Source organism: Sycon ciliatum, chromosome 4, assembly GCF_964019385.1.
Source record: "Sycon ciliatum chromosome 4, ocSycCili1.1, whole genome shotgun sequence".
Taxonomy (NCBI): Eukaryota; Metazoa; Porifera; class Calcarea; order Leucosolenida; family Sycettidae; genus Sycon; species Sycon ciliatum.
The window spans coordinates 14,389,219-14,406,530 of record NC_088646.1 but is presented as its reverse complement, the minus strand read 5'-3'; the positions used below and the strand labels follow the sequence as shown (position 1 = coordinate 14,406,530).

General features: G+C 44.2%; 1 protein-coding gene across 1 annotated transcript; it reads left to right on the top strand.

Annotated features, from left to right (window-relative positions):
• The first annotated feature begins 14,274 nt into the window (after window positions 1-14,274).
• On the top strand, window positions 14,275-16,115 carry LOC135814610 (uncharacterized). Its single transcript, XM_065327763.1, has 2 exons — window positions 14,275-14,716; window positions 14,961-16,115. The coding sequence occupies exons 1-2, from the start codon at window positions 14,416-14,418 to the stop codon at window positions 16,085-16,087; spliced, it is 1,428 nt and encodes a 475-aa protein (XP_065183835.1). The 5' UTR covers window positions 14,275-14,415; the 3' UTR covers window positions 16,088-16,115.
• The last annotated feature ends 1,197 nt before the right edge of the window (window positions 16,116-17,312 follow it).

Genomic DNA, 17,312 nt, shown 5'->3' with positions numbered 1-17,312 from the left:
TTTTTTACCCGTGAATCTTCACTTTGCGACTAAACTATTCACAGCAGTGCCAAATTGTCTGGGTCACTGAATGCGGGTGCCAGCGCCCTACAAGCAAACCAAAAATCAAACCAATGCGAGCACTTAAATTACAGCTGGGTCATGTTATAGAGAGGTATGTTGAAATTGAAAGGTCAGCACAAATGGTCAAAATCGAACATTTTCTCACCTTTCTGCCCGTTCGCAGCTCAGAAAATGACAATGACCATCCTCATCTCGTTGTGTTGCTGGACATAGACAAGAGCACCATGAAAAAGAGCCACATTTCTCTAAAGAACTCACCCCAGGGCTGCTGAAAGCTGAAAAAGAACCTATCTAGAAGTTTGGGGCTTTCTACCCGTGAATCTTCACTTTGCGACTAAATTATTCACAGCAGTGCCAAATTTTCTGGGTCACTGAATGCGGGTGCCAGCGCCCTACATGCATACCAAAAATGAAACAAATGCGACCACTGAAATTACAGCTGGGTCATGTTATAGAGAGGTACGTTGAAATTGAAAGGTCAGCACAAATGGTCAAAATCCGACATTTTCTCACCTTTCTGCCCGTTCGCATCTCAGAAAATAACAATGACCATCCTCATCTCGTTGTGTTGCTGGACATAGAAAATAGCACCATGAAAAAGAGCCACATTTCTCTAAAGAACTCACCCAGGGCTGCTGAAAGCTGAAAAAGAACCGATCTAGAAGTTTGGGGCTTTTTACCCGTGAATCTTCACTTTGCGACTAAACTATTCACAGCAGTGCCAAATTTTCTGGGTCACTGAATGCGGGTGCCAGCGCCCTACAAGCAAACCAAAAATCAAACCAATGCGACCACTGAAATTACAGCTGGGTCATGTTATAGAGAGATATGTTGAAATTGAAAGGTCAGCACAAATGGTCAAAATCCGACATTTTCTCACCTTTCTGCCCGTTCGCAGCTCAGAAAATGACAATGACCATCCTCATCTCGTTGTGTTGCTGGACATAGACAAGAGCACCATGAAAAAGAGCCACATTTCTCTAAAGAACTCACCCAGGGCTGCTGAAAGCTGAAAAAGAACCTATCTAGAAGTTTGGGGCTTTTTACCCGTGAATCTTCACTTTGCGACTAAACTATTCACAGCAGTGCCAAATTTTCTGGGTCACTGAATGCGGGTGCCAGCGCCCTACATGCATACCAAAAATGAAACAAATGCGACCACTGAAATTACAGCTGGGTCATGTTATAGAGAGGTACGTTGAAATTGAAAGGTCAGCACAAATGGTCAAAATCCAACATTTTCTCACCTTTCTGCCCTTTCGCATCTCAGAAAATAACAATGACCATCCTCATCTCGTTGTGTTGCTGGACATAGAAAATAGCACCATGAAAAAGAGCCACATTTCTCTAAAGAACTCACCCAGGGCTGCTGAAAGCTGAAAAAGAACCGATCTAGAAGTTTGGGGCTTTTTACCCGTGAATCTTCACTTTGCGACTAAACTATTCACAGCAGAGCCAAATTTTCTGGGTCACTGAATGCGGGTGCAAGCGCCCTACAAGCAAACCAAAAATCAAACCAATGCGACCACTGAAATTACAGCTGGGTCATGTTATAGAGAGGTACGTTGAAATTGAAAGGTCAGCACAAATGGTCAAAATCCGACATATTCTCACCTTTCTGCCCGTTCGCAGCTCAGAAAATGACAATGACCATCCTCATCTCGTTGTGTTGCTGGACATAGACAAGAGCACCATGAAAAAGAGCCACATTTCTCTAAAGAACTCACCCAGGGCTGCTGAAAGCTGAAAAAGAACCTATCTAGAAGTTTGGGGCTTTTTACCCGTGAATCTTCACTTTGCGACTAAACTATTCACAGCAGTGCCAAATTTTCTGGGTCACTGAATGCGGGTGCCAGCGCCCTACAAGCAAACCAAAAATGAAACAAATGCGACCACTGAAATTACAGCTGGGTCATGTTATAGAGAGGTACGTTGAAATTGAAAGGTCAGCACAAATGGTCAAAATCCGACATTTTCTCACCTTTCTGCCCGTTCGCAGCTCAGAAAATGACATTAACCATCCTCATCTCGTTGTGTAGCTGGACATAGAAAATAGCACCATGAAAAAGAGCCACATTTCTCTAAAGAACTTTACCAGGGCTGCTGAAAGCTGAAAAAGAACCTATCTAGAAGTTTGGGGCTTTTTACCCGTGAATCTTCACTTTGCGACTAAACTATTCACAGCAGTGCCAAATTTTCTGGGTCACTAAATGCGGGTGCCAGCGCCCTACAAGCAAACCAAAAATCAAACCAATGCGACCACTGAAATTACAGCTGGGTCATGTTATAGAGAGGTACGTTGAAATTGAAAGGTCAGCACAAATGGTCAAAATCCGACATATTCTCACCTTTCTGCCCGTTCGCAGCTCAGAAAATGACAATGACCATCCTCATCTCGTTGTGTTGCTGGGCATAGACAAGAGCACCATGAAAAAGAGCCACATTTCTCTAAAGAACTCACCCAGGGCTGCTGAAAGCTGAAAAAGAACCTATCTAGAAGTTTGGGGCTTTTTACCCGTGAATCTTCACTTTGCGACTAAACTATTCACAGCAGTGCCAAATTTTCTGGGTCACTGAATGCGGGTGCCAGCGCCCTACAAGCAAACCAAAAATCAAACCAATGCGACCACTGAAATTACAGCTGGGTCATGTTATAGAAAGGTACGTTGAAATTGAAAGGTCAGCACAAATGGTCAAAATCCGACATTTTCTCACCTTTCTGCCCGTTCGCAGCTCAGAAAATGACATTAACCATCCTCATCTCGTTGTGTAGCTGGACATAGAAAATAGCACCATGAAAAAGAGCCACATTTCTCTAAAGAACTTACCCAGGGCTGCTGAAAGCTGAAAAAGAACCTATCTAGAAGTTTGGGGCTTTTTACCCGTGAATCTTCACTTTGCGACTAAACTATTCACAGCAGTGCCAAATTTTCTGGGTCACTAAATGCGGGTGCCAGCGTTCTACAAGGAAACCAAAAATCAAACCGATGCGACCACTGAAATTACAGCTGGGTCATGTTATAGAGAGGTACGTTGAAATTGAAAGGTCAGCACAAATGGTCAAAATCCGACATTTTCTCACCTTTCTGCCCGTTCGCAGCTCAGAAAATGACAATGACCATCCTCATCTCGTTGTGTAGCTGGACATAGAAAATAGCACCATGAAAAGAGCCACATTTCTCTAAAGAACTCACCCAGGGCTGCTGAAAGCTGAAAAAGAACCTATCTAGAAGTTTGGGGCTTTTTACCCGTGAATCTTCACTTTGCGACTAAACTATTCACAGCAGTGCCAAATTTTCTGGGTCACTGAATGCGGGTGCCAGCGCCCTACATGCATACCAAAAATGAAACAAATGCGACCACTGAAATTACAGCTGGGTCATGTTATAGAGAGGTACGTTGAAATTGAAAGGTCAGCACAAATGGTCAAAATCCGACATTTTCTCACCTTTCTGCCCGTTCGCAGCTCAGAAAATGACAATGACCATCCTCATCTCCTTGTGTAGCAGGACATAGAAAATAGCACCATGAAAAAGAGCCACATTTCTCTAAAGAACTCACCCAGGGCTGCTGAAAGCTGAAAAAGAACCTATCTAGAAGTTTGGGGCTTTTTACCCGTGAATCTTCACTTTGCGACTAAACTATTCACAGCAGTGCCAAATTTTCTGGGTCACTGAATGCGGGTGCCAGCGCCCTACAAGCAAACCAAAAATCAAACCAAAGCGACCACTAAAATTACAGCTGGGTCATGTTATAGAGAGGTACGTTGAAATTGAAAGGTCAGCACAAATGGTCAAAATCCGACATTTTCTCACCTTTCTGCACGTTCGCAGCTTAGAAAATGACAATGACCATCCTCATCTCGTTGGTTAGCTGGACATAGACAAGAGCACCATGAAAAAGACTCACATATCTCTAAAGAACTCGCCCAGGGCTGCTGAAAGCTGAAAAAGAACCTATCTAGAAGTTTGGGGCTTTTTACCCGTGAATCTTCACTTTGCGACTAAACTATTCACAGCAGTGCCAAATTTTCTGGGTCACTGAATCCGGGTGCCAGCGCCCTTCAAGCAAACCAAAAATCAAACCAATGCGACCACTGAAATTACAGCTGGGTCATGTTATAGAGAGGTACGTTGAAATTGAAAGGTCAGCACAAATGGTCAAAATCCGACATTTTCTCACCTTTCTGCCCGTTCGCAGCTCAGAAAATGACAATGACCATCCTCATCTCGTTGTGTTGCTGGACATAGACAAGGGCACCATGAAAAAGACTCACATATCTCTAAAGAACTCGCCCAGGGCTGCTGAAAGCTGAAAAAGAACCTATCTAGAAGTTTGGGGCTTTTTACCCGTGAATCTTCACTTTGCGACTAAACTATTCACAGCAGTGCCAAATTTTCTGGTTCACTGAATGCGGGTGCCAGCACCCTACAAGCAAACCAAAAATCAAACCAATGCGACCACTGAAATTACAGCTGGGTCATGTTATAGAGAGGTACGTTGAAATTGAAAGGTCAGCACAAATGGTCAAAATCCGACATTTTCTCACCTTTCTGCCCGTTCGCAGCTCAGAAAATGACAATGACCATCCTCATCTCGTTGTGTAGCTGGACATAGAAAATAGCACCATGAAAAAGAGCCACATTTCTCTAAAGAACTCACCCAGGGCTGCTGAAAGCTGAAAAAGAACCTATCTAGAAGTTTGGGGCTTTTTACCCGTGAATCTTCACTTTGCGACTAAACCATTCACAGCAGTGCCAAATTTTCTGGGTCACTGAATGCGGGTGCCAGCGCCCTACAAGCAAACCAAAAATCAAACCAATGCGACCACTGAAATTACAGCTGGGTCATGTTATAGAGAGGTACATTGAAATTGAAAGGTCAGCACAAATGGTCAAAATCCGACATTTTCTCACCTTTCTGCCCGTTCGCAGCTCAGAAAATGACAATGACCATCCTCATCTCGTTGTGTAGCTGGACATAGAAAATAGCACCATGAAAAAGAGCCACATTTCTCTAAAGAACTCACCCAGGGCTGCTGAAAGCTGAAAAAGAACCTATCTAGAAGTTTGGGGCTTTTTACCCGTGAATCTTCACTTTGCGACTAAACTATTCACAGCAGTGCCAAATTTTCTGGGTCACTGAATGCGGGTGCCAGCGCCCTACAAGCAAACCAAAAATCAAACCAATGCGACCACTGAAATTACAGCTGGGTCATGTTATAGAGAGGTACGTTGAAATTGAAAGGTCAGCACAAATGGTCAAAATCCGACATTTTCTCACCTTTCTGCCCGTTCGCAGCTCAGAAAATGACAATGACCATCCTCATCTCGTTGTGTAGCTGGACATAGAAAATAGCACCATGAAAAGAGCCACATTTCTCTAAAGAACTCACCCAGGGCTGCTGAAAGCTGAAAAAGAACCTATCTAGAAGTTTGGGGCTTTTTACCCGTGAATCTTCACTTTGCGACTAAACTATTCACAGCAGTGCCAAATTTTCTGGGTCACTGAATGCGGGTGCCAGCGCCCTACATGCATACCAAAAATGAAACAAATGCGACCACTGAAATTACAGCTGGGTCATGTTATAGAGAGGTACGTTGAAATTGAAAGGTCAGCACAAATGGTCAAAATCCGACATTTTCTCACCTTTCTGCCCGTTCGCAGCTCAGAAAATGACATTAACCATCCTCATCTCGTTGTGTAGCTGGACATAGAAAATAGCACCATGAAAAAGAGCCACATTTCTCTAAAGAACTCACCCAGGGCTGCTGAAAGCTGAAAAAGAACCTATCTAGAAGTTTGGGGCTTTTTACCCGTGAATCTTCACTTTGCGACTAAACTATTCACAGCAGTGCCAAATTTTCTGGGTCACTAAATGCGGGTGCCAGCGCCCTACAAGCAAACCAAAAATCAAACCAATGCGACCACTGAAATTACAGCTGGGTCATGTTATAGAGAGGTACGTTGAAATTGAAAGGTCAGCACAAATGGTCAAAATCCGACATTTTCTCACCTTTCTGCCCGTTCGCAGCTCAGAAAATGACAATGACCATCCTCATCTCCTTGTGTAGCAGGACATAGAAAATAGCACCATGAAAAAGAGCCACATTTCTCTAAAGAACTCACCCAGGGCTGCTGAAAGCTGAAAAAGAACCTATCTAGAAGTTTGGGGCTTTTTACCCGTGAATCTTCACTTTGCGACTAAACTATTCACAGCAGTGCCAAATTTTCTGGGTCACTGAATGCGGGTGCCAGCGCCCTACAAGCAAACCAAAAATCAAACCAAAGCGACCACTAAAATTACAGCTGGGTCATGTTATAGAGAGGTACGTTGAAATTGAAAGGTCAGCACAAATGGTCAAAATCCGACATTTTCTCACCTTTCTGCACGTTCGCAGCTTAGAAAATGACAATGACCATCCTCATCTCGTTGGTTAGCTGGACATAGACAAGAGCACCATGAAAAAGACTCACATATCTCTAAAGAACTCGCCCAGGGCTGCTGAAAGCTGAAAAAGAACCTATCTAGAAGTTTGGGGCTTTTTACCCGTGAATCTTCACTTTGCGACTAAACTATTCACAGCAGTGCCAAATTTTCTGGGTCACTGAATCCGGGTGCCAGCGCCCTTCAAGCAAACCAAAAATCAAACCAATGCGACCACTGAAATTACAGCTGGGTCATGTTATAGAGAGGTACGTTGAAATTGAAAGGTCAGCACAAATGGTCAAAATCCGACATTTTCTCACCTTTCTGCCCGTTCGCAGCTCAGAAAATGACAATGACCATCCTCATCTCGTTGTGTTGCTGGACATAGACAAGGGCACCATGAAAAAGACTCACATATCTCTAAAGAACTCGCCCAGGGCTGCTGAAAGCTGAAAAAGAACCTATCTAGAAGTTTGGGGCTTTTTACCCGTGAATCTTCACTTTGCGACTAAACTATTCACAGCAGTGCCAAATTTTCTGGTTCACTGAATGCGGGTGCCAGCACCCTACAAGCAAACCAAAAATCAAACCAATGCGACCACTGAAATTACAGCTGGGTCATGTTATAGAGAGGTACGTTGAAATTGAAAGGTCAGCACAAATGGTCAAAATCCGACATTTTCTCACCTTTCTGCCCGTTCGCAGCTCAGAAAATGACATTGACCATCCTCATCTCGTTGTGTAGCTGGACATAGAAAATAGCACCATGAAAAAGGGCCACATTTCTCTAAAGAACTCACCCAGGGCTGCTGAAAGCTGAAAAAGAACCTATCTAGAAGTTTGGGGCTTTTTACCCGTGAATCTTCACTTTGCGACTAAACCATTCACAGCAGTGCTAAATTTTCTGGGTCACTGAATGCGGGTGCCAGCGCCCTACAAGCAAACCAAAAATCAAACCAATGCGACCACTGAAATTACAGCTGGGTCATGTTATAGAGAGGTACATTGAAATTGAAAGGTCAGCACAAATTGTCAAAATCCGACATTTTCTCACCTTTCTGCCCGTTCGCAGCTCAGAAAATGACAATGACCATCCTCATCTCGTTGTGTAGCTGGACATAGAAAATAGCACCATGAAAAAGAGCCACATTTCTCTAAAGAACTCACCCAGGGCTGCTGAAAGCTGAAAAAGAACCTATCTAGAAGTTTGGGGCTTTTTACCCGTGAATCTTCACTTTGCGACTAAACTATTCACAGCAGTGCCAAATTTTCTGGGTCACTGAATGCGGGTGCCAGCGCCCTACAAGCAAACCAAAAATCAAACCAATGCGACCACTGAAATTACAGCTGGGTCATGTTATAGAGAGGTACGTTGAAATTGAAAGGTCAGCACAAATGGTCAAAATCCGACATTTTCTCACCTTTCTGCCCGTTCGCAGCTCAGAAAATGACATTGACCATCCTCATCTCGTTGTGTAGCTGGACATAGAAAATAGCACCCTGAAAAAGAGCCACATTTCTCTAAAGAACTCACCCAGGGCTGCTGAAAGCTGAAAATGAACCTATCTAGAAGTTTGGGGCTTTTTACCCGTGAATCTTCACTTTGCGACTGAACTATTCACAGCAGTGCCAAATTTTCTGGGTCACTAAATGCGGGTGCCAGCGCCCTACAAGCAAACCCAAAATGAAACAAATGCGACAACTGAAATTACAGCTGGGTCATGTTATAGAGAGGTACGTTGAAATTGAAAGGTCAGCACAAATGGTCAAAATCCGACATTTTCTCACCTTTCTGCCCGTTCGCAGCTCAGAAAATGACAATGACCATCCTCATCTCGTTGTGTTGCTGGACATAGACAAGAGCACCATGAAAAAGAGCCACATTTCTCTAAAGAACTCACCCAGGGCTGCTGAAAGCTGAAAAAGAACCTATCTAGAAGTTTGGGGCTTTTTACCCGTGAATCTTCACTTTGCGACTAAACTATTCACAGCAGTGCCAAATTTTCTGGGTCACTGAATGCGGGTGCCAGCGCCCTACATGCATACCAAAAATGAAACAAATGCGACCACTGAAATTTCAGCTGGGTCATGTTATAGAGAGGTACGTTGAAATTGAAAGGTCAGCACAAATGGTCAAAATCCGACATTTTCTCACCTTTCTGCCCTTTCGCATCTCAGAAAATGACAATGACCATCCTCATCTCGTTGTGTTGCTGGACATAGAAAATAGCACCATGAAAAAGAGCCACATTTCTCTAAAGAACTCACCCAGGGCTGCTGAAAGCTGAAAAAGAACCTATCTAGAAGTTTGGGGCTTTTTACCCGTGAATCTTCACTTTGCGACTAAACTATTCACAGCAGTGCCAAATTTTCTGGGTCACTGAATGCGGGTGCCAGCACCCTACAAGCAAACCAAAAATCAAACCAATGCGACCACTGAAATTACAGCTGGGTCATGTTATAGAGAGGTACGTTGAAATTGAAAGGTCAGCACAAATGGTCAAAATCCGACATTTTCTCACCTTTCTGCCCGTTCGCAGCTGAGAAAATGAAAATGACCATCCTCATCTTGTTGTGTAGCTAGACATAGAAAATAGCACCATGAAAAAGAGCCACATTTCTCTAAAGAACTCACCCAGGGCTGCTGAAAGCTGAAAAAGAACCTATCTAGAAGTTTGGGGCTTTTTACTCGTGAATCTTCACTTTGCGACTAAACTATTCACAGCAGTGCCAAATTTTCTAGGTCACTGAATGCGGGTGCCAGTGCCCTACAAGCAAACCAAAAATCAAACCAATGCGACCACTGAAATTACAGCCTGGTCATGTTATAGATAGGTACGTTGAAATTGAAAGGTCAGCACAAATGGTCAAAATCCGACATTTTCTCACCTTTCTGCCCGTTCGCAGCTCAGAAAATGACAATGACCATTCTCATCTCGTTGTGTAGCTGGACATAGAAAATAGCACCATGAAAAAGAGCCACATTTCTCTAAAGAACTCACCCAGGGCTGCTGAAAGCTGAAAAAGAACCTATCTAGAAGTTTGGGGCTTTTTACCCGTGAATCTTCACTTTGCGACTAAACTATTCACAGCAGTGCCAAATTTTCTGGGTCACTGAATGCGGGTGCCAGCAGTAGAAGGTACGAGGGGGGTTCTAGCGCAAAGTTGACCCCGGAAGTGACCTTTCGATATGTTGACATGACCCTGTCAATTTTTGACGTGAACCTGTCACTTTTTGACGTGAACCTGTCACTTTTTGACAGTTTATTTCGACATGGCTATATTTTGACGTGTTGACGTGTTTCAATCACGTGATTACCAGAAATGTCACGATTAAACTATGTTTGTGACTAATATGCATGTGGGGTGTTGTGAGAACTCAGTTTTTGCGATACACGTCATCAGAATAGGATGAATCTTCGTTTTCCTGTAACACTCGCGTTAAACACTTGCATATCTTTGCTTACATCTGCAAGTGCACTCTACGTATGCTGAATTTTTGCTGGTATATACATGTATATAAGCCTCCCCCAGTGTGCTCACTCTCCAGAAACCGCCACTGCATGGAGTATGTACATGTACATGCTGACAGTGCTGCATCAATCTATCAATGTTACTTACTTAGTAGATCCTCGAGGCTCATGACCCCAGCGTGCTCACTAGTACTAAAGCTCTAGAAACCACCACTACATGGAGTATGTACATGCTGACAGCGCTGCATCAATCTATCAATGTCACTGGGATGTTGTGGGTGACGGAGACAGGAGATCTACAATGTTTGTACATGCTAACACGTTCAGAGATGACAGGAGACGCTATCTACCCACACATGAAAGAGCAACGCCGCTCAAATGTTCTACATGCTAGCACACACACTATCACTACCTAAGTCCGAGCATTGACATGGTTGTGCATGCGGACACTGTCGGAGCTAACCATGACATTATTGTATTGGAAGCTATTTCTACATGAAAGAGCAAAGCCGCTCGTATGTTCTGTATGCTAGCACACACACTATCACTACCTAAACGATGACAGGTTGGAGCTAGCTTGGTGAGCGGCATTGGAAGCTATGATAATACCGTCCCCACATGAAACGACAAAGCCGCTCGAATGTTCTGGCACACCATACTCAATGTACACAAGTAGGATTCCCAGTTCAGTACTTATTCAGAAGAAAACAGTATTTGCTGAAAACTATTGGAAGAAGAAGAAGAAGGTGAACTCGTGTAACGCAGAAGAAGAAGTAAAAGAAGAAGAAGAAGAAGAAGAAGAAGAAGGAGAAGAAGAAGAAGAAGAAGAAGAAGAAGAAGAAGAAGAAAGAAGAAAGAACAAGGTATGTTATTAATTCTACATTGTGAGTAGAGTAGGATAATAATAGCACATTTCGCATAGTGAAGGATAAAGTACAGAGAACTACCCGTTCGAACTGATCGAAGTGATCATCACAACCCTGATCTTGTATAGCTGGACATTATTAATTTTACATTGTGAGTAGAGTAGGATAATAATAGCACATTCACATAGAGTAGGATAAAGTACAGAGAACTACCCGTTCGAACTGATCATCACCACCCTGATCCCTGATCTTGTATAGCTGGACATAGGGAAGTACACCAAGAAAACAAATGCCACCTTTCAATCAACAACTCACCCAACGCTGCTGTATGCAGCAGAGTAGGATAAAGTTAATTCTACATTTTTGTTTTGTTTTTTACATTGTGACTTTCAGATGGAGAATCAAGTTAATAACCCTCCCCAAGTGCAGGAAGAAGGAGATGAAATAGTTCGCGTCAAGAACAGCGAGACAATTACATTTCAAGAAATCCCAATCGATGATGGACGGATGAAAGTGAGAGTTAGCAAGATAAGAAAACGAAGTCGATTCATTTTCAACTCGGGACGAGAGATCAAGATAAAGAGTGTAGCCTACAAAGCACACATCGTAAGACCGAACTAATAATAATTTATACCCACACTCCAAGTGGAGTTCTTTCATATCTGTTTCTTTCTTACTAGTTCCACATCTATCATACAAGTGTTTCTTCTAACTACCTACACATCTGTTTCATACGTCTTATACTACTACTACTGCTACTACTACTACCGGTACTACTACTACTAGAAACCAGAAAAAGAAGAGTTTTCAGCGAGAAGTGATAAGTGTGTAAGTGTATGTGTGTGAGTACAGTACGGAGGGGTGTTTGCATGTCTGGGTTGGGTTGTACAATTATTGTATTGAAAAACACATTGCTTACCAGCATTCAGGCGAACAGCTCGGCAAGCGCATCATCATCCTCCTCATGATCTTCTCCTGTGGATGATGCTGATGTCCACTTCTCTTCAAAAGTCTTCATCAGTTGATCAATCGTATCACAGGGAACAATTAGGATGTTGTCCTCGCCCGGTTTGCATGTACGTTGGGTAGTCCTAGCCTCCCCGACATGGTTACAGGGGATGACCCCCAGGGTACATTTGTACGTCCTGCTCTCTTTCTTCCATGAAACTGTCGCGGGGTAGACATAGTATTCCTCGAGCGTTCGCACCTTGAACGCTTCAATGGGTACCGTAGATGTCCCCTTCATATACACGTCACAGCCGTGTTTAGTTGTCCCATCTCCATTGCTAATCTTCGTTGGATAAAAGTTGGTTGCTATTCGGTCTACCCTCTCACTTTGAAGCGCTCTCCGTATGGAGGGTGATACTCGTAAGAGCGCTGCAATCACACATCGGAGCTCCTTGCTGAGCTCGACAACCACCTGTCCATACTTGCCCTTGCGAGCAACTCCCTTCACTTTTATCGCAGATAGGGGGCCTTCGGTGTAGTGAAAGCTCCACCCTGCTGCAAGTTCTGGGTATTTCTTACCACTCGACTTATGTCGGGTCTGAAGACCCTTAGAAACACCATCCACTACAAACTCCATTGAGGTTCTGGAAAGCATGTTTGAAGGTGTTGAAAAAACTGGAGAGGGCTACTAGTAATTGTTTCTAAAAACTGATACTGAGGGTGAGCAGATCATAGCTATTTATACCCTGCAACTGACTAGTCCTAATAGAATACAAATGCATTATAATTGTATACTGTGAACAGTCAGCTGCACAGCTACTGCCGAGACTTGTTTACCTGAATACCTACCAACGTAGATAAGACAAAATCAATATGCTCCTAGTCTGTTTGCAGTCCGCGGCTGTCTTTGAGATCTGCCGCCCGACTCCTCCTCTGCAAAGTCTCCTGAGAGGACCTAAGAATACATGTCAGCAAATTCAGTATACCTCGAAGTATATGCATGTAGAGTCTGTGAGATTGCACAGCAAAGTCTCTAGAGACACCCACTTGGAGATGTGGACGGCGTCTTTGAGATTAATCTCCATATGTGATGCAATGTTTGCAATTATGGAGTTGCATTCTTGATGCACATCAAGAGGTATATGCGAGTGGGATCTTTGAGATTGCTCCAACTAATTACTTTCATAGCAAAGTCTCTACAGAGAGGTATATGCGAGTGGGATCTTTGAGATTGCTCCAACTAATTACTTGCATAGCAAAGTCTCTACAGATAACAGCACATGGTGATAATGTCACTATACCTTGGTTCTGCTTGCAGATGTGAGCAATGTCTTTGAGATTGTCTAGACTCACATTTGTGATGTAATGTCTCCAATTATGACATCGTCATATGAATAAGCCAGCGGCATGCCTCGAGTGTGCTTACAGGTGTCAGATGTGAGCGTATTGAAATATATCCAACTAACACATCCATACTATTATCCATAAAAATAAAAACACGCACCATCTCTCAACTACATCTACGTATGTATAAGAACAATGGGGGTACATTAGATATCTTCATAATTGTATAGAGGTGTGATGAAGCGTTTTAGTTCTTCTGGTGAGGGTGCGCCCTCGCCAAAGCAATCGAGATTGAGCGTGGAGAGCGTCTTTGAGTTAAAGCATACCGTACCGCGTGGTTTCCTAAAAGAGTACCGAGCGGATCTAGACGAGCATCACAGAGATGTGCTCCCAGTGCTCAATGGACTTGCACAAAATATGCGAAGTGTTTTGCTGAGGGAGTTGGAGGTGCAGCAATTTAAAACCGTTCTTGTGATCTGCATCATCATGGAGAGAAGCGATGCATCCGGAGCTACTGTTTCAGCATCGCCATTTTTCCGCAGTGCTCCCATATCCATTCTGAATCCACATGGCATTGATGATCAACTATCCAACGCCTTCGGCAAGATCTTATCCAAGGTTGATGGATGGCTTCAGGCTGGCTCTGGCTGGACTGTGGTTCGGGTGCGAAGCGTGCACATTGACATTGCCAAGTATCTCCCCATGCGCGGCTCATCTTATCTACCTCTCCCGCAGAAGATCTCCAAGACGAAGGGGGTGATCAACGTTCGTAATACCGATGATCAGTGTCTGAAATGGGCACTTCTATCCGCACTACACCCAGCTGAGAAGGATGCTCAACGCGTTACAAAGTACCAGTCGTACGCACAAACCCTGAACTTTGATGATGTGGACTTTCCTGCAACTCTTGCGGATGTGTATAAGGTGAGTTTGGATGAGGAATGAGTAATTGTAATCCTTCCAATCATACTTCGATCAATGTGCTAGTGTATGTGTACCATGATGTATGTACATAGTCACAATGAGTTGTTGTTTCTGTGTGTGTGTGTGTGTGTGTGTGTATGTGTATGTGTTTTGTTAGGTGGAGACTGCGAACAATCTAGTTATCAATGTGTTTGGATTTGAAGGTGACTGTCTCTTCCCATTGAAGTTGACAGACCATGAAAACGATGCCAGCACCATCAACCTCCTGCTCCTTCATGAAGATTTGGCAAGCCATTTCTGCTGGATCAAAGATTTTGATGCGCTATGCTATCATCTGAACAAGTGCAAGACTAGGACCTACTTTTGCATGAGGTGTTTATCCGGTCACCGATCTCCGCAGACTCTCGCCAGACACCAACTGTACTGCGCCGACGCGAAGCCTGCTGTGATCAAGCTACCAGAACCCGGTGAGACGCTCACTTTCACGGAGACCAAGCGGAGAATGAAGATGCCATATATCATCTACGCTGACACTGAGAGTGTTCTCAAACCCAGCTCGGGGCAGCATGGAGCCCACACTATTCGGAATGCAGAGCATGAACCCTGTGGAATTGCTTACATCGTAGTGCGGTCAGATGGAGAGGTGACGAGGCGATTTCTTTACAGAGGTGAGTCACACTCCATAAATACAAATGCTGCTCTTTATTGTTTTCACGCATGCCAACGTTCACTGTCTATATGTTGTAGAAGTAAACTATCATACTGTTACTACTAGTTACGTATGAATTGACTTGCCGCATTTCAACAGTCTATCTTCATATACATGTACATGTATGTATAGACATGTATAGACATGTATCTTATTTCTATTTTGTGTTTGTGTGTGTTTGCGTGTACACGATTGTTATACAGGAGAAAACCCGATTGAATCGTTTTTCGAGGAGCTCGAGGGAGAGGATGAAAGAATCACCAATGACCTGCAGCACATACGACCCATGAACATGTCAGCGGAGGAACAGCAGCGGTTTAAAAATGCGAATGAGTGCTGGATTTGCAGCGATGAGCTGGGTGATGATCGAGTGCGAGACCACGACCACATCACGGGTAAATACCGCGGTGCAGCTCACAGCAAGTGCAACATCAACCTGAGGATCACACCAGAGACTCATCCAATCCCGGTAGTTTTCCACAATCTGAAAGGTTATGACGCCCACCCACTCATTTCAGCCATTGGCGTCACCTCATCGGAGAGCACAACCTACATGAGTGGCGGAAGAAAGAAGATCAAGAAATCCGGTGAGATCAAGATCATTCCTAACAACATGGAGCGTTATATCTCCTTCAGCTGGGGGCGATTCCGCTTTGTGGATAGCCTATCATTCTTGAATGCTTCGCTGGACAGGCTTGTAAAGAACACACCCAAAGACTCATTTCACCATCTGAGCTCATTCTCTAGACTCACCCACACCAACATCAACGGTATGGATGCCAGCAGCAGCAGCAGCAGTAGCAGCGACGATTCATCTACCACCAACATTTACCATGATGATACTTCAGCTGATGATCTGTTTGAGCTGCTTACTCGCAAAGGAGTCTACCCGTATGAATATGTAACCAGTACAGCGGTGTTTGATGAGACATCACTACCACCCAAAGACGAGTTCTTCTCTTCATTGACGGAAAGCCACATCAGCGATGATGACTATGAGCATGCTCAACGCGTCTGGTCTGCGTTCAAGTGCAGAAACATGGGAGACTACCATGATCTATACCTCAATACTGATGTAAATCTTCTGGCTGACGTCTTTGAGACATTCCGAGTCACAGCCATGAACACATACGGACTCGATCCGGCACATTACTATACTCTCCCCGGACTCGCCTGGGATGCCCTGCTGAAGTACACCAAGGTATCCCTCTCTCTTCTGAGTGATGTGGATATGCACCTATTCATCGAGCGTGGTCTCCGTGGTGGGGTGTCAATGGCTTCACATCGACATGGCAAGGCAAACAACAGGTATGTGCATGTATGTGTGTGAATGCATGAAACACATCCTTACAACTTTTGAGTACTAGTATGTGTTTTTGTAAAGTATGTGTGTGTGTAGTCAGTTGAGTCATTCTTCTATATATTCATTATGTGTCTATCTGTCTGTATGTGTATGTGTGCGTGCATGCGTATTTATACCCCCCACATGCAACAGGTACATGAAGAGCTATGATGAGACCAAACCATCCACCTATCTCCAGTATTTAGATGCCAATAATCTTTATGGCTGGGCGATGTCACAGCATCTACCAGTATCGCACTTTGAGTGGTGCCCACCGACACGCGAGCTCCTGGATAGCATCCTCACTCAAGCGGACGATGCCTCGCTAGGCTACATGATTGAATGCGATCTCACCGTACCAGATCACTTGCACGACCTGCTCAACGACTACCCACCAGCACCGGAGAAGATGACCATCAGCGAGGAGATGCTCTCCCCATACCAACGCGACCTGATGAAGAGTATGTCGATCACCGGACTATCCTCACCTAAACTGGTCCCTCATCTCATGCGCAAGCAACGGTATGTGCTCCACTATCGCAACCTACAGCTTTATTCCAAACTTGGACTAACCATCGACTGTGTACACCGTGTACTACGCTTCAAGCAGGAAGCTTGGATGAAGCCGTACATCGAGCTAAACACAGAGCTTCGCAAACAAGCTGCCAACGACTTTGAAAGAGACTATTTCAAGCTGATGAACAATGCCGTATTTGGCAAAACTATGGAGAATGTGCGAAGGAGAGTGAACATCCGCTTGCTGCGAGCAGACGATGATGAGGACAGGATCCTCACAGCCGTAGCCAAGCCGACGTATGTTAGACACGTCATGTTTGACAATGACCTCGTTGGCGTTGAAAACAGAAAAATCCGCGTCTCCCTCAACAAGCCCGTGTACATCGGAATGAGTGTACTAGATCTCAGCAAGGAGTTGATGTATCGCTACTACTATTTCAATCTCAAGTCTCACTATGCCGAGCGTGTGCGACTGCTGTATACCGATACGGATTCCCTCATCCTCCAGTTGGAAACGGATGACTTGTACGCGGACATGATGAGCGACTTGGATGCGTACGACACCAGCAACTACCCCACAGATCACCCGCTATACAGCCAGGTGAATAAGAAGAAAGTAGGTAAATTTAAAGACGAGCTAGGCGGAAAAATGATGAGTGAATTCGTAGCTTTACGCTCCAAGATGTACTCATACAAC

Excerpts from the sequence above, each read along its gene's own strand:
- LOC135814610 (XM_065327763.1), top strand. The coding sequence starts at position 14,416 with ATGAGGTGTTTATCCGGTCACCGATCTCCGCAGACTCTCGCCAGACAC. Across the intron at positions 14,717-14,960 it reads GAGGCGATTTCTTTACAGAG|GAGAAAACCCGATTGAATCG; the intron begins GTGAGTCACACT and ends ATTGTTATACAG.